The 21,098-nt window shown below is 43.6% G+C and overlaps 2 protein-coding genes across 6 annotated transcripts in view; one reads left to right on the top strand and one right to left on the bottom strand.

The window, feature by feature from the left end:
• ARMC9 (armadillo repeat containing 9) overlaps positions 1-21,098 on the bottom strand; it is a 116,669-nt gene that overhangs the window by 65,923 nt on the left and 29,648 nt on the right. For 3 of the 5 annotated variants that reach the window (XM_084640006.1, XM_084640005.1, XM_084640008.1), the window contains exons 9-10: positions 18,789-18,887; positions 4,548-4,583 (exon numbers count right to left, since the gene is read on the bottom strand). In XM_084640006.1, the coding sequence (XP_084496132.1) occupies positions 4,548-4,583; positions 18,789-18,887 (135 nt within the window). The remainder of the gene's footprint in view (positions 1-4,547; positions 4,584-18,788; positions 18,888-21,098) is intronic. The other 2 variants (XM_084640007.1, XM_084640009.1) reach the window with 1 other exon arrangement.
• On the top strand, positions 10,187-16,812 carry LOC311526549 (uncharacterized protein; the record flags this gene model as incomplete). The annotated part of the gene is made up of 3 exons (XM_084639705.1): positions 10,187-11,074; positions 11,656-12,094; positions 16,776-16,812. Exons 1-3 carry the CDS (start codon positions 10,492-10,494, stop codon positions 16,810-16,812), a joined length of 1,059 nt encoding a protein of 352 aa, XP_084495831.1. The 5' UTR covers positions 10,187-10,491.

The raw sequence follows: 21,098 nt of genomic DNA, 5'->3' as shown, positions 1-21,098 counted from the left end.
TTGACTGACACAATGAAGCTTCCTTTTCAGGAAGGTGGCCTTTTCAGGAGGAATGTCACAGAACAAGGGCTCAAGGACTCACAGATAATGAGGCATGTTAGCAATTCCTGTGGGTAAGTCTGACGACTGAGATATCTTTCACATCAACCCATCTCTAGCCATAATAAACCCCTTATGGTTCATGAACAGCACGATCTACATACAATAGCACAGCACAACATCCTCTACCGCAGCGGGCAAAAAAGAAGAGATCTGAAAGAAACTGATCCCATTAAAAATTTAGTAACAAATAAAATACTCACTGTAATCAAGGTTTCCACAAAACACTTTAAATATGGACTTTCACACTGGGAAAGCATTTAACATTTGATGCCCCTTTCCTTATGCATATAAAGTGACATGAGAATTTAGTATAAACCTGGAAAAGGTAACTGGATCTACTGATAGTATGTATGGATCCCAGCGTGGACTGCTTTCCATAATGCATTCAGTGGGACTAAAGGGGTACTGGAGCCCAATTTGGCACTAAAATTTTTGATCCCTTACAGTCTATTGAATCCTCTTTCTTGATTCTTATACTGAAGTCGTAATACTGAACTGTTGGCAAAACAGTTATTTCTATGGCAACGGAGCAAACTCTGATATCATAAGCATAGGGATTTTGAATGTATCATGGGTCTAGCAGAAGGGGAAACTGGATTCTGGAGGAGAACTGGACTTATTTAAAAACAGATATCAGAAATAATTGTACGAGAAACAGCAAAAACATCAGGCCAAGTATTCTATAAATACGTTGCCCTTCCATTCAAGGATCTCAGAGCATCTTATAATAAACTAAGTCTCATAAAATCCCTGTGATGCTGGTAAGTAAATCCCCACTTTGCAGCTAGGGACACTGAGGTGCAGAGAGGTGAAAACAAAAACTGCCTGACTCACAGTCCCTATAACTTAAATTCTAGATCAGTGGTTTTCAACCTTTTTTCATTTGTGGACACCTAAAAAATTTCAAATGGAGATACAGACTCCTTTGGAAATCTTGGACATAGTCGGTAGACTTCTAGGGTCCGCGGACCTTAGGTTGAAAGCCACTATTCTAGACAATGCTTCCCCTCAGGCTTTCAAGTTTACCTAGGGTAATGTTGCTCTTTAGCTACAATTAGCTAACATTAAAAGGACTCGCCAGGCCATTTTAACAGCCATCTACTCACCCTGACACCATGCACCTGATCTTTCTTTGCATGGGACAGGCTCTGATATATTTTAACCTTTTAAATAATAGTATTTGCAGGCTGCCAGTTAAATGATTAAGAGGAACATACAGTATATAAATGTATCTGTGACATCATAAGGGCTCATTCTGTACAAAAGCCCACACAAAATATGCCTTGCGGCCAGCCAATTTTTCAACCCTACACAGCGAATGGAGAGACCAGGTATCTTTAAATAAGGAAATAAAAAACCAATAGCCCAAGCACAGCTCAATCTGGCAGGGTCATAGGCCTATGACGAATGTAGCTGTGTTAGGTCTTGCCAAAGCCGATCCAGTTGCCATATTCATCTAAGTAATTCTGTCACAATGCAAAGTAGCTACAGATGGCAGCCCTTCATTTCAGAAAGAAGCGAAGCATGAATGTGACCAGGGTTGAATAGAAAAGAAAAAAAAAGTTCAAAGGGAAATCAATGTTTATAAAAGAAAACAGACACGTCATTTGAGAGCCAAAAACCAAAGATGATGCAAATACTGCAGCTCTGCAGCCATCCAACTGGCTCGTCTACATTATTTTATGTAGTATAGCACACAGCTGAAAGTCAGATTCTCATCTCATTTACTAGGCTGAAAAGCCAGTGTAAAACTTGCAGGTTCTCTAAATTTACAGAGGTGTAACAGAGGTCAGAATTAAAAACGTAGGTGCCTGGTGAAGATGTAAATTACAAGAGCAAAGTTCAGACTGATTCAGAGATGGGCAAACTACAGCACGCGGGCCACATCCAGCCCACAGCACCATCCAGCCCGGCCCTTGAGCTCCCAGGTGGGGAGGTTAACCCCCGGCCCCTCCCCTGCTGTCCCCCTTCCCCACAGCCTCAGCACACCGTGCCACCAGCGCAGGAGGGAGCTGCACTGCAGGGGCAGGGGAGAGCAGGAAGGGAGGCTCACCTGCAGCCTCAGGGAAGCAGGCGGGTGGTGCGGGTGGCGGGAGCGCAGCGAATGGGAGCAGAGGACTCCGGAAGAGCACTGGGCGGCCGCGCAGCCGGCTGGAGAGAAGCGGCACTTTGAAGGGGAAACTGTCGCTTCTCTCTGGCGGCACCTGCTCCTCCTGAGTCCTCCGCCCATGTTCGCAGGGCTGCATTCTGAAAGGGGCTTTAGAGGTGGGGTCCCAGGGGGGCAGTTAGGGGCAGGGGGTCCCAGGAGGGGGTGGTCAGGGGACGAGGAATGGGGGGGGGGTTGGATGGGTCGGAGGTTCTGAAGGGGGCAGTCAGGGGTTGGGAAGTGGGAGGGGGCGGATAGGGTTAGGGATTGGGGAGGAACAGCCTTCCCTATCTGGCCCTCCATACAGTTTTGGAACTCCGATGTGGCCCTCAAGACAAAAAGTTTGCCCGTCTCTGGGCTAATTTGTACAGCTCACTGGCACCCCGAAATATAAACAATATACCTACAGTTTGGATGCTGAACTTGTTCATTATTCACAATATGCTGGTGCCAGCTCGTCTGAAGTAACTGGAACTAGGCCAATTTACATGATCTGAAGATCTGGCCCATGGTCAGTTCCTATAATACTACAGGTATTTTCATGTACTTGGTCTTATGCAAATTTCTCTTTTCTCATACAAAATACATCCTCTAAAATAGATCACTTATAAATGAATCAAAGTGCAGTGCAAGATTATCATGGTGCATTAGTGTGATCCGACTAAAAGGCGGCCTCAGGTACCAGCATATTAGAATGTATACAACACATGAGTAAAGAATGGAAATATTGTGTGGTAACAGTGAGAGAGAAAAAAAGAACCACCCCTATGACCTTAAAAAATGCCATCTAGCTGGAGGACAATGATGCTTTGTAGATAGCTTTGAAAATAAGTGGATTCTTTTTTAATTTGCATCTTTCCATCTATCTTAAACTAAGATCATCAACATAAAAAGCAGTACGTTTCTCCAAGGGTCCTTTCACTCCTGTTAATTCCTCACCTGAAATCAATCCTTCTTGTTAAAACCTCACAACTGACTGCTGCAGAAGTGAGTGGAATGTCAAACACCAAGTGAAGATCATGATAAACAACCATTCAAAGGATCAACAGAAATGAGTTGCTTAATGGAGACAGAAAAGGAGTACTAGTGGCACCTTAGAGACTAACCAATTTATTTGAGCATAAGCTTTCGTGAGCTACAGCTCACTTCATCGGATGCATCTAGTACTAGTAAGGTGCCACAAGTACTCCTTTTCTTTCTGCGAATACAGACTAACACGGCTGCTACTCTGAAACCTGTCATTAATGGAGATAATCTTTTAGTACAGGTGGGCCTGGCTTGTACTCAGTGGGTGAAGCTCAATGGAGGTAAACCAATGTTACATTTTGCCCCGTGCATTCAGGGACACTTTGGGGCAGTTTCCTAAAACAACAAGTTATCTACTAAGGGTGGGTTCTACAGGTTTCACTGTATTTTCAGAGGAGGAATACGTAAAAGCAGCAAATGGTGGAGAAAAAAAAATAGTGTTTTATGCAAACATCCTTAGTAAAGACAGGAATAGTGCAGGGGGAAAATACACACGATTTTCTAAACAGAACATTGCATGACATTTTAAAAGGAGGTGTCAGTAGCTCTTTATGGTTTGATTTCGTACTAAATTGTTTAGCAGACCAATATCCTTTCTCTGCAAAGAATGCACTGACTATGGGCAATATCAGATGCTTATGTTGAATGTTGTCAGAATACAAATGCCCATCTGGGGTGCAGAAGGCACAATCACCACTCCCTGAACTACTTTGTTTTTGTTTTTCTAAACGAAAATGATGTGGTATTTGATCATGTTTAGAGCACCAGATCTCAACTGGTGATAAAAAAAAAAAAATACAAGTATCTCTTCTGGGGAAAAGAACGTGAATCTCGGCCATGTTATCTTAATTAATTTATCGACTTACTGAACAGGGTGTTGCGGGGACTCGCTAATGTTTGCACTGAACTTTGAAGATGCAATGTGTTATTCAAGTGCTAAGTATTAAGGCTCACAGCTCAAACAGACTTCTCCTACGCTTTATAAAGAAGCTGTGGTCGGGTAAGAGCTGTACTAAATGTAGCAGCCCTTGAGTCGAGGTGCTTTGTGTCAAATGCCTTGCACAGAAGGAGTTCCATTTGCTCTCCTTGCAAGGATTCCCCAAACCCTTGTATAGGTTTAAAAAAATAACTGTAATGTCCATAACAGTCAGTGACTTGGTATGAATGAAAACAGAGCAAGTGAAATTATCAAACAGGGGCAAGAAGAGAAATACAAAATGTGACAGGCTGCAGCAGGCAATGTGAAAGATATAAAGAAGATATAGAAACTTACATATCCGTCATCACAAGGGCTCAGAGAGTAATATCCCTTTATGGACAAACAGGCACACATTAAAATAAAGAAGATTAAAAAAATAAGTTAACAGGAATAACTCACAGAGAAAGCAAGTAAAAAACCCCAAAACAAATCAAATTAGTTGAAGACTACAGACTGTTGAGTGTGAAGAGCATAATGCAAATTCCTTCTCCTTCTCTAAATCTGCAATAAAGTTATTAGTACCTATGGCTGTGGGACTGAGAACGGAGTAGGCCTCTCGCTACCATTCGCATTGTTAAGCTTGCTACAGACACACCTGGTCTACACACACTTTTTGTGCAGGTATAATTAGTTTGGTTATGGATATGATTTTTTTAACCAATATATTTTTATACCAGTACAACCCCTAATGTGAATGCAGTAATACTGGTATAAAAAGTGCCTTCTGCCAATATTCCTTCCTGTACAGGAATAGCTATATGGGTATTAAACACCTTCACACTGGAATAACTGCATTCATACTAGGGGGATTGTATTGCTGTAGCTATAGTTAAAGCAAGAGATACCAGTGAGCCCATTCGTGACGGGATGACACCACAATGCATTCACTTGCACTGCTTGGGACTTCTCACAAGCGCAGCGTGACAACTGTGAAAAATAATACAGGGGGTGGGAGGGGCGGGATTTGTCTATAAGCAATTTCCTACTGAAGGCAGCTTCAGAGTTGAACTGAGGTGAGTTCCCAGAGGTAAAAGTCAGAAAATAGCTACACACAAACTGGAATCAAACTAACTAAAGCTATGTCTACACTTACAGAGATTTTGCGCTGTAAGTTTCACCGGTGATAGGGAACCGGTGAAAGAAAAGCGCTGGTTTGTGTACTCACTTCATTCCTCAGGCGTCAGAGAGCGTTTACACTGGCAGCACTTCCAGCGCTGATGAGAGCAGCGCTGTAGGGCAGCTATCCCACAGGTTTTTTCAAAACCCGCTGCTTTCCCCACCACATCTACAAGCAAAGGGAAAGGGAGTTTCAAACTTCCCGGGGCTTTCAGGGGGAGGGGCGGATGTCCATTTACTTGGCGTCAGAGCAGCGGAGATGCTTGCCAGAATGGTCACTTTTGGAACTGTGGGATATCCTCCAGAGGCCAAAAGGTGTTTACACAGGTAGAACGTGTCTTCACTTTCGCGACAGCGCAAAAAGAACAGTGGAAAGAAGTCTATGCCTCTCATGAAGGTGGTTTTCTTTTTGCGGTGAAACTTCTGAGTTTCACTGTAAAAAGTCATTAACAAGTGTAGACGCTCCCACGGTTTTAGCACAAAAAAAGGGACATTTTGCGCTTTAAATGGCAAGTGTAGACATAGCCTAAATTAATTGTAATTCCAACCTTCAGGGCATGTCTACACTTACTGGTAGATCGGCACTGCTGCAATCGATGCAGCGAATGTCCATTTAGCGGGTCTGGTGAAGACACACTTAATTGATGGGAGAACACTCTCCCATCGATTTGTGTATTCCACCTCCCTGAGAAGCACAAGGGAAGTCTCCCGTCGACACAGCACAGTGTAGCCACCACGGTAAGTGGATCTAACTACGTAGACTTCAGTTACGTTATTCACGTAACTGAAGTTGTGTAAGTGAGATCGATTTACTGAGGTAGTGTAGACCACCCCTAAGCTATTACAGTACAAATCTGCTTGTGCTCATTTCAAATTAAGAGTGTCCTTTTTCAATTTAACTTAAGTTGTTTTTAAATTTAAATAGGACATTCTGAATCCAAAATAAGAGTGTTCACAGACAGGCTGGCACCAATATAACTAATGATAAAAATGCAACCACTTGGTTTATTTTGGTTTTAGTTTGTGTGTAGAGGAGCCCTCAGTATTTAGTTACTCCTGCCTTAGGGTAACCAGATGTCCCAATTTTATAGGGACAGTCTGGATATTCAGGGCTTTGTCTTATATAGGACCTATTACTCCTCAGCCCCGGTCCCCATTTTTCACACTTGCTATCTTGTGCAGACAAATAAGTACATAGGAAAATGCTACAATCTGCAAGTCCCTCATTTAAGTAGCATCCATACTGTACTATTCCTTCAATTTAAGTAAGGAGACAGGAATTTTGCTTCTCTCCATCATGATTGGGATTTGGGAAATAGCATTTCTTGTGTTTGCCTGTGAAACCAATACCTAGACCATTTGAGGGAGGAGAGAGGGAAATAAGATGTAGGAGTCCATGTTTCCTCTTCCCTCCAGAATTAAGACATTTTATTCAAACATGGAACATCTCCCCTACCCTCAGCGCAGAGGGTAGTTACACATGAAATGCACACCATACTCTGCATCATCAGCTGGAAAGCGTAACCTGTCTTTGTCTAGAATATAGAGCAGTTTTGTTTCTGCATTATCCAAGATCACATATGAGCATTTTTTTCTGCACAGGAGTGGGGAAGACAGGAAAAGGTCTATTTTGTCCTGGGACAAGTCTACTGGAGGCTATTAGTTGACATAATAGGTGTTTTTGTTTTTAAAATGACAGAAGTACACCCGCAGAAAATTTAATGAGTACATTCTGGAAAGCTAAAAACAAGAATTCTACTATTGTACCGCCTGGGTTTGCGCCAGTAACCTGCTGTAGAGAGCATTTTACAAACAAGAAAAGAACACTCGCTACAAAGTAGTTACTGTTTAATGACACATTTACATGAGCAAGGAAGGTGTGCTTATTAAGGAAAGGAAGCAGTGGAAGACCACAAGAAAAGGGAACATACTATGCTAGGTTACACAGTAAAGAAAACAATCAAAACCCAAAATCCCAGAGGCTCAAGACAATAAATGACCTTTATGCAGTTATTAAATAAGCACATTAAGCAAAAGCTGACGTCTGACAAGAGTGTCAACATCAAAAAAAACCAAGGGTTTTTCCTCACAGACCTTTATGAGCTATGACAAAAGATATCTACCATTTGCCAAATGGACAAGTACAACATAAGTAGAATTATGGTTTAGTCCCCAAAAAGGTAAACAGAACGCAAGGGAACAGCAAATAGCCAATGGCAGAGAAAGAATGTAATACGCTTTTTTAGAATAAAAGACGAAGGACTTTACAATTTAATATAGATTCAACATGTGTTGTCAACTATTTGGATTCTTAGTCATAATGCAATCCCATTAAAAGGGCAATAACTGAGACACACCCAGGACTCTAGATACAACACGCTCCATCAAGGAAGTAATTTCTCTTCACTTTTATACTTAGAAGTTTCACTGACGGAGTATTTTGTATTTCATTGTTAATATTTTGTATTTTAGGTGCCTCATTGGCTTCTATGGGTTTGTGTTTCAACGTTAACATATTTTAAAATATGACCTGGAAAAAAAAAGTAACAATAAGGGCTCAATGCTCCAAACTGCCATGATAAAGTCCCTGTCTAGAATAAGATAAAAGGTGGTTTTAAAAAAAAGTTTTCAGTTTTGTCTAGACAAGGATAAAAGGGATATTGTAAGCATGCATTAGCTAACAAGTGCTAACGGAGCTGGAGGTGATAGACATATCTGTATAGCTCGAAATGAACTAGCACGTTACAAACAGCAAGAACCTTACAAACAGTGGCACAGGCTAGTCAGCTGAGTACTTACCTAGACTCTTGGCCAGGGTTGTACTCAGGGCAGCGGGTCTGTACTGCCATGTCATAGCTACACTACTACGTTTAGTGCACCAATTTGACCAAAACTAGCACCCAGGCATCTATCTAAAATGGAAATTACACTTCAGCTACAGTGTAGACATATCGTAAGGTCTTTTGAAAGTTGAGGCTTCTCCTTCAGCCTTGTCTTCACATGGAAAAAAACTGGATTAAAAAAATTTTTTTTACAATGTATTTACTAGCATGTGGCAAATAACGTGATTAAATCCTCAAGACAAAGCTATTACAATTCTAACTTGGTAGCTGGTCAATATAAATGCTAGGCTTCTCCTAGTTTTGTTGCATGAATTGCCTTGATTTTTAAGGGTTTTTTTATTTTCAAATAACTGGGAAGACCATTTTTCATCAGACTAATCTAGGATCAAAACAGAAGATAACCAGTGGTCTAAAATACAGTCAAGTGGGCTAAAATTTAGAGGCCAATCCTGCAGAGACTTAAGTATGAGAGTAATTTACTCATGCATAATCTTATTTGAGACTACTCATGCTTGAATCTTTGCAAGATTGGGTCCTTAGTGTGCAAATTAAAATACAGTCTTCATTTATAATTAAACATTTTAGTTAGAGAAACTTAGTTTTCTTCTGCCAAATAACTGTTGAGGGGACTATGGTCTGAAAAGCTTTAAAAACAAATGTATTTAAACTTGTAAAATTATTCCTTCAACTGAGAAAATGTTTTAAAGTGTTCATGAGGCTGACACCTTGAATGTCAAGTTTTAATCCAAAACAAATATTTACATCTGAATTATAAAGGATTAACAATATGTATTTATTATGCAAAGGCTATCAATCTCACAAACAGGAAGCATACCCCATACTGCAATGTAGAAAGTAGTACGGGGCAACGAGTTTTACTCAGCTGAAGACCATAAGCTTGATCCTGCAAGATGCTAAGCACACTGGTTCCAACCTAGCAAAACCCTTCAGCATATACCTAACTTTAAGCATGTCAATAGTCCTAATGAAGTTAAGGGGACTATTCATGTGCTTAAAGATAAGCATGTGCTTAGGAGCTGTGCTGGACTAGGTCAGAGTGTTCAGCACTTTGAAGGATCAAGCCCCACAGTGTCAAGTAGCCAGAAGCCTGTTAGCCATACCTTGCTTGCATTAAACAGATATGACTTCAGAGATGGCAACCAGGGGTACATCTACATTGCAATAAAAAAAAAACAAAAAACCAGACACTGATTCTCAGAGCCTGGGTCAATTCACTTGGGCTCATTGGGCTCAGGCTAAAAACTGCAGGGTAGACGTTCAGGCATGGGCTGGAGCCCCCACACCCTTGCAAAGCTTCAGACCCCAAGCTCCATCCCAAACCCAAATGTCTACACCGCAAGTTTTAGCCCAACAGCACAAGTAAGCTGAACTGAGCCAACCATGGCTGTGCTTAGGGTCTTTATTGCAGTGTAGATATACCCTACCGGTCCTAGTCCATTATTCACAGAGGACTTTAGTATCGATGAAAGACAGTTGTTACCCAGGGAACACCTAATGCCCCAGTTTGATCCACGCTCTATATTAAAAAGATGAGAGCCTTATTATGGAACTCTCTGGGCAGCATTTGGCAGACAGGCCACAGCACAACCAGCCCTGGGGCGGGACTATATATATATTTTAAAGTCAAATACAATCATTTTTAAACTTACCCACCAGCTTACTGAACTTCAGAAAGTTAGGAATTTGATCATCTCTTTAAATGCTTCAAATCCATCTTTGCTTTTTCAGAACTGCCAGCACTCCTGCTTTGACTTCCCATTCTCAGATCCAGACCCCTTCGTCCACAGCATTGCCCTGGCCTAACTCTTACGCTTGTCGAGACATCCATGCCTGAATCCTGGAAGTCAGTCCAGTGGGAACATCTAGCTTTTAGGTTTACTCCTCTGCTTTGGACTCCTTTCAGCCCTGGTCTACACTAGGACTTTAGGTCGAATTTAGCAGCGTTAAATCGATTTAAACCTGCACCCGTCCACACAGTGAAGCCCTTTATTTCGACTTAAAGGGCTCTTAAAATCGATTTCCTTACTCCACCCCTGACAAGTGGATTAGCGCTTAAATCGACGTTCCCAGCTCGAATTTGGGGTACTGTGGACACAATTCGATGGTATTGGCCTCCGGGAGCTATCCCAGAGTGCTCCATTCTGACCGCTCTGGACAGCACTCTCAACTCAGATGCACTGGCCAGGTAGACAGGAAAAGAACCGCGAACTTTTGAATCTCATTTCCTGTTTGGCCAGCGTGGCAAGCTGCAGGTGACCATGCAGAGCTCATCAGCACAGGTGACCATGATGGAGTCCCAGAATCGCAAAAGAGCTCCAGCATGGACCGAACGGGAGGTACGGGATCTGATCGCTGTTTGGGGAGAGGAATCCGTGCTATCAGAACTCCGTTCCAGTTTTCGAAATGCCAAAACCTTTGTGAAAATCTCCCAGGGCATGAAGGACAGAGGCCATAACAGGGACCCGAAGCAGTGCCGCGTGAAACTGAAGGAGCTGAGGCAAGCCTACCAGAAAACCAGAGAGGCGAACAGCCGCTCTGGGTCAGAGCCCCAAACATGCCGCTTCTATGATGAGCTGCATGCCATTTTAGGGGGTTCAGCCACCACTACCCCAGCCGTGTTGTTTGACTCCTTCAATGGAGATGGAGGCAATACGGAAGCAGGTTTTGGGGACGAAGAAGATGATGAGGAGGAGGAGGTTGTAGATAGCTCACAGCAAGCAAGCGGAGAAACCGGTTTTCCCGACAGCCAGGAACTGTTTCTCACCCTAGACCTGGAGCCAGTACCCCCCGAACCCACCCAAGGCTGCCTCCTGGACCCAGCAGGCGGAGAAGGGACCTCTGGTGAGTGTACCTTTTAAAATGCTATACATGGTTTAAAAGCAAGCATGTGAAAGGATTACTTTGCCCTGGCATTTGCGGTTCTCCTAGATGTAGTCCTAAAGCCTTTGCAAAAGGTTTCTGGGGAGGGCAGCCTTATTTCGTCCTTCATGGTAGGACACTTTTATCACTCCAGGCCAGTAACACATACTCAGGAATCACTGTAGAACAAAGCATTGCAGTGTATGTTTGCTGGCATTCAACCAAAATCCGTTCTTTCTCTCTCTGTGTTATCCTCAGGAGAGTGAGATATAATTCATGGTCACCTGGTTGAAATAGGGTGCTTTTCTTCAGGGACACTCAGTATAGCCCATTCCTGCTGTGCTGTTTGCCTGTGGCTGAACAGAAATGTTCCCCGCTGTTAGCCACGGGGAGGGTTGAGGGGGTAGTCACGCGGTGGGAGGAGGCAAAATGCGACCTTGTAACGAAAGCACATGTGCTATGTATGTAATGTTAACAGCAAGGTTTACCCTGAAAGAGTGTAGCGACTGTTTTATAAAATGTGTCTTTTTAAATACCGCTGTCCCTTTTTTTTTCTCCACCAGCTGGATGTGTTTCAATGATCACAGGATCTTCTCCTTCCCAGAGGCTAGTGAAGCTTAGAAAGAAAAAAAAACGCACTCGAGATGAAATGTTCTCCGAGCTAATGCTGTCCTCCCACACTGACAGAGCACAGACGAATGCGTGGAGGCAAATAATGTCAGAGTGCAGGAAAGCACAAAATGACCGGGAGGAGAGGTGGAGGGCTGAAGAGAGTAAGTGGCGGGCTGAAGACAGGGCTGAAGCTCAAATGTGGCGGCAGCGTGATGAGAGGAGGCAGGATTCAATGCTGAGGCTGCTGCAGGACCAAACCAGAATGCTCCAGTGTATGGTTGAGCTGCAGCAAAGGCAGCTGGAGCACAGACTGCCACTGCTGCCCCTCTGTAACCAACCGCCCTCCTCCCCAAGTTCCATAGCCTCCACACCCAGACGCCCAACAACGCGGTGGGGGGGCCTCCAGCCAACCAGCCACTCCACAACAGAGGATTGCCCAAAAAAAAGAAGGCTGTCATTCAATAAATTTTAAAGTTGTAAACTTTTAAAGTGCTGTGCTTAAAGTGCTGTGTGGCATTTTCCTTCCCTCCTCCACCACCCCTCCTGGGATACCTTGGTAGTCATCCCCCTATTTGTGTGATGAATGAATAATGAATGCATGACTGTGAAGCAGCAATGACTTTATTGCCTCTGCAAGCGGTGATTAAAGGGAGGAGGGGAGGGTGGTTAGCTTACAGGGAAGTAGAGTGAACCAAGGGGCGGGGGGTTTCATCAAGGAGAAACAAACAGAACTTTCACACTGTAGCCTGGCCAGTCATGAAACTGGTTTTCAAAGCTTCTCTGATGCGTACCGCGCCCTCCTGAGCTCTTCTAACCGCCCTGGTGTCTGGCTGCGCGTAACCAGCAGCCAGGCGATTTGCCTCAATCTCCCACCCCGCCATAAACATCTCCCCCTTACTCTCACAGATATTGTGGAGCACACAGCAAGCAGTAATAACAGTGGGAATATTGGTTTCGCTGAGGTCTAAGCGAGTCAGTAAACTGCGCCAGCGCGCCTTTAAACGTCCAAATGCACATTCTACCACCATTCTGCACTTGCTCAGCCTGTAGTTGAACAGCTCCTGACCACTGTCCAGGCTGCCTGTGTACGGCTTCATGAGCCATGGCATTAAGGGGTAGGCTGGGTCCCCAAGGATACATATAGGCATTTCAACATCCCCAACAGTTATTTTCTGGTCTGGGAAGAAAGTCCCTTCCTGCAGCTTTTGAAACAGACCAGAGTTCCTGAAGATGCGAGCGTCATGCACCTTTCCCGGCCATCCCACGTTGATGTTGGTGAAACGTCCCTTGTGATCCACCAGAGCTTGCAGCACTATCGAAAAGTACCCCTTGCGGTTTATGTACTCGCCGGCTTGGTGCTCCGGTGCCAAGATAGGGATATGGGTTCCGTCTATAGCCCCACCACAGTTAGGGAATCCCATTGCAGCAAAGCCATCCACTATGACCTGCACATTTCCCAGGGTCACTACCCTTGATATCAGCAGATCTTTGATTGCGTGAGCTACTTGCATCACAGCAGCCCCCACAGTAGATTTGCCCACTCCAAATTGATTCCCAACTGACCGGTAGCTGTCTGGCGTTGCAAGCTTCCACAGGGCTATCGCCACTCGCTTCTCAACTGTGAGGGCTGCTCTCATCCTGGTATTCATGCGCTTCAGGGCAGGGGAAAGCAAGTCACAAAGTTCCATGAAAGTGCCCTTACGCATGCGAAAGTTTCGCAGCCACTGGGAATCGTCCCAGACCTGCAACACTATGCGGTCCCACCAGTCTGTGCTTGTTTCCCGAGCCCAGAATCGGCGTTCCACAGCATGAACCTGCCCCATTAGCACCATGATGCATGCATTGGCAGGGCCCATGCTTTCAGAGAAATCTGTGTCCATGTCCTGATCACTCACGGGACCGCGCTGACGTCGCCTCCTCGCCCGGTATCGCGTTGCCATGTTCTGGTGCTGCATATACTGCTGGATAATGCGTGTGGTGGTTGATGTGCTCCTAATTGCCAAAATGAGCTCAGCGGCCTCCATGCTTGCCTTGGTATGGCGTCCGCACAGAAAGAAGGCGCGGAACGATTGTCTGCCGTTGCTCTGACGGAGGGAGGGGCGACTGACGACACGGCTTACAGGGTTGGCTTCAGGGAGCTAAAATCAACAAAGAGTGTGCCTGTACATCAAGGAGTATTTCAGGCAGGACTGCACGGAGGGTTCCAATAAGAAATGGTGCACCAAAGTTATCGTTGTTATTGGAACAAGGAGGTTAGCCTGGCCTCTGATTGATACATGGCTAGATTAACCTCGTTGCGCCTTCTCTGTGACTGACTGCAGTGTGATCTAGACAGGGGAGGAGGAAAATGAGTCCAAAACAAATCTGGTCTATTTCTTGTTCTGACCCACTCCATCGATCCTTTACATCTTTGGCTGGCAGCAGACAAAAAAGGCGCGAAATGATTGTCTGCCCTTGCTTTCACGGGGGGAGGGAGGGTGGGAACGGGGTCCTGACGATATGTACCCAGAACCACCCGCGACAATGTTTTAGCCCCATCAGGCATTGGGATATCAACCCAGAATTCCAATGGGCAGCGGAGACTGCAGGAACTGTGGGATAGCTACCCACAGTGCAACGCTCCAGAAGTCGACGCTTGCCTCGGTACTGTGGAAGCGCTCCGCCGAGTTAATGCACTTAATGCACTTAGAGCATTTTCTGTGGGGACACACACACTCGAATATATAAAACCGATTTCAAAAAAACCGACTTCTATAAATTCGACCTAATTTCGTAGTGTAGACATACCCTCAGTGATGGAAGGATAGGCTTCTAACCACACTATGATACATTAAGATGTGTATTCTTGTGTGATAACAGTACACTCAACAAGCTGACACACTCTGCCTTTGATTACAATTATATGACCACCCAGAGACCTCAGAATTTTGTATTCCACCACAACACTTTCCCAACCCATAAAATGACTCATTTAAAAATATCATGTTGCCTCTATATAACTCCATGGTATGCCCACCATACTTGAATACTTGTGCAGATGTGGTCACCCCATCTCAAAAAATATATTTTGAAATTGGAAAAGGTTCAGAAAAGGGCAACAAAAAATGATTAGGGGTATGGAACAGCTTCCCTATAAGGAGAGATTAATAAGACTGGGACTTTTCAGCTTGGAAAAGAGACGGCTAAGGGGAGATATGATTGAGGTCTATAAAATCATGACTGTTGTAGAGAAAGTAGATAAGGAAGTGTTGTTTACTACTTCTCATAACACAAGAATTAGGGGTCACCAAATGAAATGAATAGGCAACAAACAAAAGGAAGTATTTCTTTACACAATGCACAGTCAACCTGTGGAACTCTTTGCCAGAGGACGCTGTGAAGGCCAAGACCATAACAGGGCTCAAAAAAGAACTAGATAAATTCATGGAGGATAGGTCCATCAATGGCTATTAGCCAGGATGGGCAGGGATGATATCCCTAGCCTCTGTTTGCCAGAAGCTGGGAATGAGTGACAGGGGATGGATCACTTGATGATTCCCTGTTCTGTTCATTCCCTCTGGGGCACCTGGCACTGGCCACTGTCGGAAGTCAGGATCCTGGGCTAGATGGACCCTTGGTCTGACCCAGTAGGGCCATTCTTACGTTCTTATGTCCAAACTGAGAGCAACGCTCAATGAGCGGGGAACAAAATAGAACAAACAAAGGAAATCCTTTTTTAAGAATGTACTCCAAAGTATACAGCCTTATTTCTTTTGTACAACAGAGAACTGTCGTCTACAGCATTAAGACTCAATTCTGCTCTGACACTTGAGTTCATTCATGTATGCTGTGTGAGTAACTTATTTGAGAAAAACACAAGGCACTGCAGTGTATTTGAGGGCAGGACTGAGCCCTTTGTGACAAAAGAGAGGTCAGAGAGAGCTTTATAAGTGGGGAAAGACAGTTACTGATGGTTTGTCTACATTTTGAGTTAGTGCATCCCAGTGGGGATGTAAATTCTAGTCAGCATCAGTGTGTCACACATTAACTGGCCCACGTGGACCTTGCTGGTGTGAACTATCTGGCACACTGATGTGGACTAAAACTGACACCCCAGAGGTGTGCACTAATACACCATGTAGAAAAGCCCCTAGAGTAGCTGGAGAGGCCATATTTTGGTCTCTTTGACTGGTTTAAAGTCAACAGTGAAGTGAGCTTCCAACACATACCCAGCACAGATGTTACAGGTTCAGATTCTGATGGCTGATTCTGGCCTATATCACTTGGGACACAGTGCCTCTAGCTTTATTCCAAAGCTTATGTGAAAAGCTGAAACTACTTAAGGACAGATAAAACATGTAGTTGCATAATAACCAGTTATTTGGAAATTTTGAAAGAAAGAGTGATAGGCTACCATAGTAGCTTTTGTTTCATGTTCTCTGTGTATATAAAATCTCCCCACTATATTTCCCACTGTATGCATCTGATGAAGTGAGCTGTAGCTCACGAAAGCTTATGCTCTAATAAATTTGTTAGTCTCTAAGGTGCCACAAGTCCTCCTTTTCTTTTCACAGCAGCCTTGTGACTAATCTGCACTGCCATGCTGGAGACCTGGATTTGATTTCTAGTCCTAGTCTTTTCTGCTTTCCGGGTCAGCAAAGATTGGGAGTGCTGCAGCATACCATAGAAATGGACAAGGAAGAAGTCCCTGACTTTGTGAAATGCCAAGTTATTTCAGCTTTATCTAAGAAAATGGACTGGACTGGGCAGGTCAGGTTTTAATTTTTTTACATTACTATTCTTGTTTGAGTTTCTAACTATTCATTGTTCACACACCTAGAGTGGTTCTGGGAGGCTCACTGTATAAATTGGAAACAAACAAGAACTCTATCATTCAGAAGGATGAAAGGACTGAGTCAGAGGAGCTGCTTGCTATGTGGTTAAGATCTGCCGGGCAGACTCTAGTTAACCCTGTCCCCAAATCTTGGCTAACCTTGGTTGACAACGTGATAAGATCCCACCAACACTACAAATTTGAATCCTCTTGTAATCAGGCCAGGTGACAATTGTGTTGTAACTGGCTCTCTTATAGCTGTGGTCATAGTCACAGCTCAGGGACTAGAGAGTGAGGAGTAGAGCAGGAGGAAAGTAGTGGGATCCACCAGAGATACAGTGTTTTCACAGTGGAGAACCTTCAGTAGAACTGAACACAATATCATACACAGAATAAAAAAATATTGTAACAAACAAAAACAACATCTGTACAGTAGCCTCCCAAGTGTCCATATTGCCCTCGGGCATCATGGTGTCAGAACCAGGGTTTAAATCATCTAAAGAAGGGACAAAGAAAGGAATCATTTGCCTTTCAGGTTGGGTCTATGCTAGTCTTGCATGGCAAGTTACCCACTGTTGCACTGCTGTTCGTGGATCTGTGCCAACAGCAGTAACAAGGGAGCACAAATGTAGAAAAGACACCTGCATTTTATCACTGTCATCTAACCCAGCTCAGAGTAAGTCTACAATGACAGGATAGTAAATATTTGCCTGTTCACATTAGCACTCCCCACTGTTGCTACCACTAAATGAGCTGCACCAGGGGAACTATGGCAGTGGAAGATTTTTTTGAAAAAGGCTAGTGGAGGCCCAGCGTTTTATATTGCAAGTCAGAGAAAGCAACCCTGACCACTATGGTACACTGAGCATGGTGATCTGTGAGGTGTACTCCATTCTCCTAAACAAAAACACAAAAAAGGGTATGGAACACGTAAACAATCCTCTCCTCTTTGTACAACCAACTAATCTATATATTGTCATTACAAAGATCAGCTGGAATGGCAAATGAAACAGATCAGCAAAAATTCTTGCTTCCTTTTGTTGTTCCTTTTACATATCACAAACTATCACTATACCGTGAGGAAGGCTTGGTGCAGTCATGGCCAAAAAAATGGGAAAAGTCATCATTTTAGTTTACGAAAGACAAAGTCATGGAACACAATATTTTAATTAATATTAACGTTGTCAAAAGAAACGAGAAAATTCAAGTACATAAAACAAATGTACAGTTAAAGTTTAAAGCCATTCAATAATATTTACACGTTAATTAAATACCTCACACTTCAGTGTCTTAGATATTTAGAGAGCCAACATTTCAATGGGAGGTACATGCCTAACCTTCTTCGGTGCTTTTATAAATTCCAGTAGGCACCTATCTGCATCTTTAGGTGCCTAAATACCTCTGCAAATCTAGCCCTGACTCATCATAGAGAGGGACAGAAAGGGAAAACAGCACTGTAGCTCCAGTGCAGCCATCTGACAGAGTATGACTGAGAGAATGAGTTGGGAAAGAACCATCAGGCCTTCCAGGGAGTCCATCGACAGGAGCTAAGGTATTTACCCACAGAACCTGGATGCAGGCCTACAATGGAACTAAATGAGACAAAGTATGTCTGTAGATTCTTAACAGCAATGTGGTTCATCATGTATTATAAGATAAAGATGCCTCAGAAGCCTATATATGAGGCTGCAATTCCATCTCATGGAACTGGCAATATAACCATGGTCATTAGAAGCCCAAAATGTAATCATAACCTCATGTCAGCATGGTGTACATTACTCCTTACATTTTACACACAGGGTCATAATCTTACGTCCCTGGTGCAATATACGTAGGCTTGACAGAATCTGATTTTTTTAAAGAATTCAGTGGATAATTTTGATATATATTTTTAAGCATTTTTAATTTTTTTAATCATTTTAATTAAATAATTGTCTGACCTACCCCATAAATTTAATGACAACAGACACTGAGATTCAAAAGTTAAAGTTTTATAACCAGTAAAACACAAACTGTCAACATCACATGTCAAAATATACAAAGTAAATATCCATAAACTGAACTCTACTAAGTTCTCAATCAGCATTTTTCTTATTTTGTCCATCTGCATATTCCTGTCATTGATGGAAATATTTTTCATTTGTGTGTGTATGTATGGCAAAATTGACATTTACCAATGAACAGCTCATCCTTCCAAGCCTAAATATACAGCTTAATGAGTATTGTATTTTAAGATGGCTACAGAGATAAGAGCAAATTGATTGTACTTACAGTTCCAGGCCTTGTGAAGTCAATACTATGTGCTATACTTTGTCTCATTTGATTGCTAAACAAACGAACACAGACACTTTGAAGATATTCTGGTGTGATCTAAAATAAAGAAACAAACCAAGCACATGAAATTACATATCATTTCCATTTGACTTCAGCCAGGTACTTGCACAGGAAGTCAATGTTTCCCAACCTATCAGTGGGTCACAGGAAAGTTCTAGATGGGTCTTGGACCCGGTGTGGAGGTGAGACCCTGCATGCGGAGGAGAGGGTGGGAAGGGGGAGCAAACCTGCCCCGTAATCACGCTGCAGCAGTGGCTTCTCTCCCCAGGGGCTGGGCCCAGTTCTGGATTTTGTGACCTGGCACATGGAGTCACAGCCCACCCACATTTGTCCCAGCCACCGTTCATGAAGGGGGATGGACAGGACAAACTTGAGTGGTGCTGCGACCCTTTGCACCAGATTGCAGCACCACTCACTCAAATTTGGACTCACTGCCCCTCCATGACGGCAAACCTGAATGGCACTGCGACTCTGTGCACCAGGTCACAATGCCCAGAGCAGGGAGCTGGGCCCAGCTACATGGGACTGGAGCTGTCTCTGCAAGGTGAGCACAGGGTGGATTCACTCTCTACCACCCTACCCTGGGGCTTCCCCTCTGCACTCGGCTAGGATTAGGGTTGCAGTACCAAGGTGGCCGGTGTGGGTGGCTGGTGCCTCCTCGGTGGGGCACCAAGGAGCAGGAGGAAGCAAAGGATGCTGGCCTATGAATTTGGGGCCTCCTGACTAATTTGGATCCTGGTGGGGGGAGGAGGATGTCACAAAAAAAAAAAAAAAAAGACAAAATGGAGTTGGTGGGTCACCTTAGATTTGGGATAGCTCAGTGGTTTGAGCATTGGCCTGCTAAACTCAGGGTTGTGAGTTCAATCCTTGAGGGGGCCGTTTGGGAATCTGGGACAAAAACTGGGGATTGGTCCTGCTTTGAGCAGCAGATTGGACTAGATGACCTCCTGAGGTCCCTTCCAACCCTGATATTCTATTAGTCTATACATGTTTTGGGAAACCACTGCAGTAAGTGGTTTTATAAGGAAGCGCCAAAAATGAAAATTCAACACATTAAAGTCTATGTACAAGTTTTCTTTTGTTAAAAGGGAAGTTAAACCAAGAATAAATACTAAAATGGCAATACTGCTGAGAATTATGTGGTAACAACTCACCATAATCCTGCCTAAACAAATGATAGAGCTCAAAGCATACACAGACAGCTATCCAGGAGAGAGAGTAAGCGCATGTCACGTACATATACATTTTTGTGCTTCATTTCATACAATTCTAATGTTGTTTACAGTGAGCTTTAGGGTTTTGGGAAAATAAAATCACAACAGCTCTGCCTCCCAGGGAAATGGCCATATGCTTCCTGGATATCGGGGATTTGAGGGTTGGGATGTTCACACTTCATTCCCCCTTGCTGAGTACAGGGGCTCCTGGACGGGGATCTACCTGCCTCAAAGCAGCTGAAAGCTCTTCAGTAGCTGAGAAGCCTGCTCTTTCCTCTCCAGGGAACCCCAATTCGTGATATCTCTTAGACCCCGCCTAACAGCTGCAGTAGCAAGGTTCCTGAAGCCCTCAAAGTGTAAAACAACATTATTTTAAATAGTCCAGTTTGGGGCCACAACTGTATTGTTTGTTTTTTTTACGAAGTGATGGGCAGGGACACACCAATACTTTCAATCAGAACTAATATACTTCCATCATGATTCTATTCAAAGTTCAAAACCACCTTAAAAAGAAAAGGAGTACTTGTTGCACCTTAAAGACTAACAAATTTATCTGAGCATAAGCTTTCGTGAGCTACAGCTCACTTCATCGGATGCTTGAAGTGGAAAATACAGTGGGGAGATTTTATATACACAGAGAACATGAAACAATGGGTGTCACCATACACACTGTAACAAGAGTGATCAGGTAAGGTGAGCTATTACCATCGGGGGGGTGGGTGGGGGGGTGAACCTTTTGTAGTGATAATCAAGGTGGGCCTAAGTTAATTGTATCCCGTTTGCAAATTAATTCCAATTCAGCAGTCTCTCGTTGGAGTCTGTTTTTCAAGTTTTTTTGTTGAAGAATTGCCACTTTCAGGTCTGTAATCGAGTGACCAAAGAGACTGAAGTGTTCTCCGACTGGTTTTTGAATGTTATAATTCTTGACTTCTGATTTGTGTCCATTTATTCTTTTACGCAGAGACTGTCCAGTTTAGCCAATGTCCATGGCAGAGGGGCATTGCTCGCACATGATGGCATCTATCACATTGGT

The sequence above is a fragment of the Lepidochelys olivacea genome (genome assembly GCF_965140295.1).
Source record: "Lepidochelys olivacea isolate rLepOli2 genome assembly, chromosome: 9".
Taxonomy (NCBI): domain Eukaryota; kingdom Metazoa; phylum Chordata; order Testudines; family Cheloniidae; genus Lepidochelys; species Lepidochelys olivacea.
Note: the sequence above shows the minus strand (reverse complement) of the source record. Positions and strands in the feature narration are given on the sequence as shown.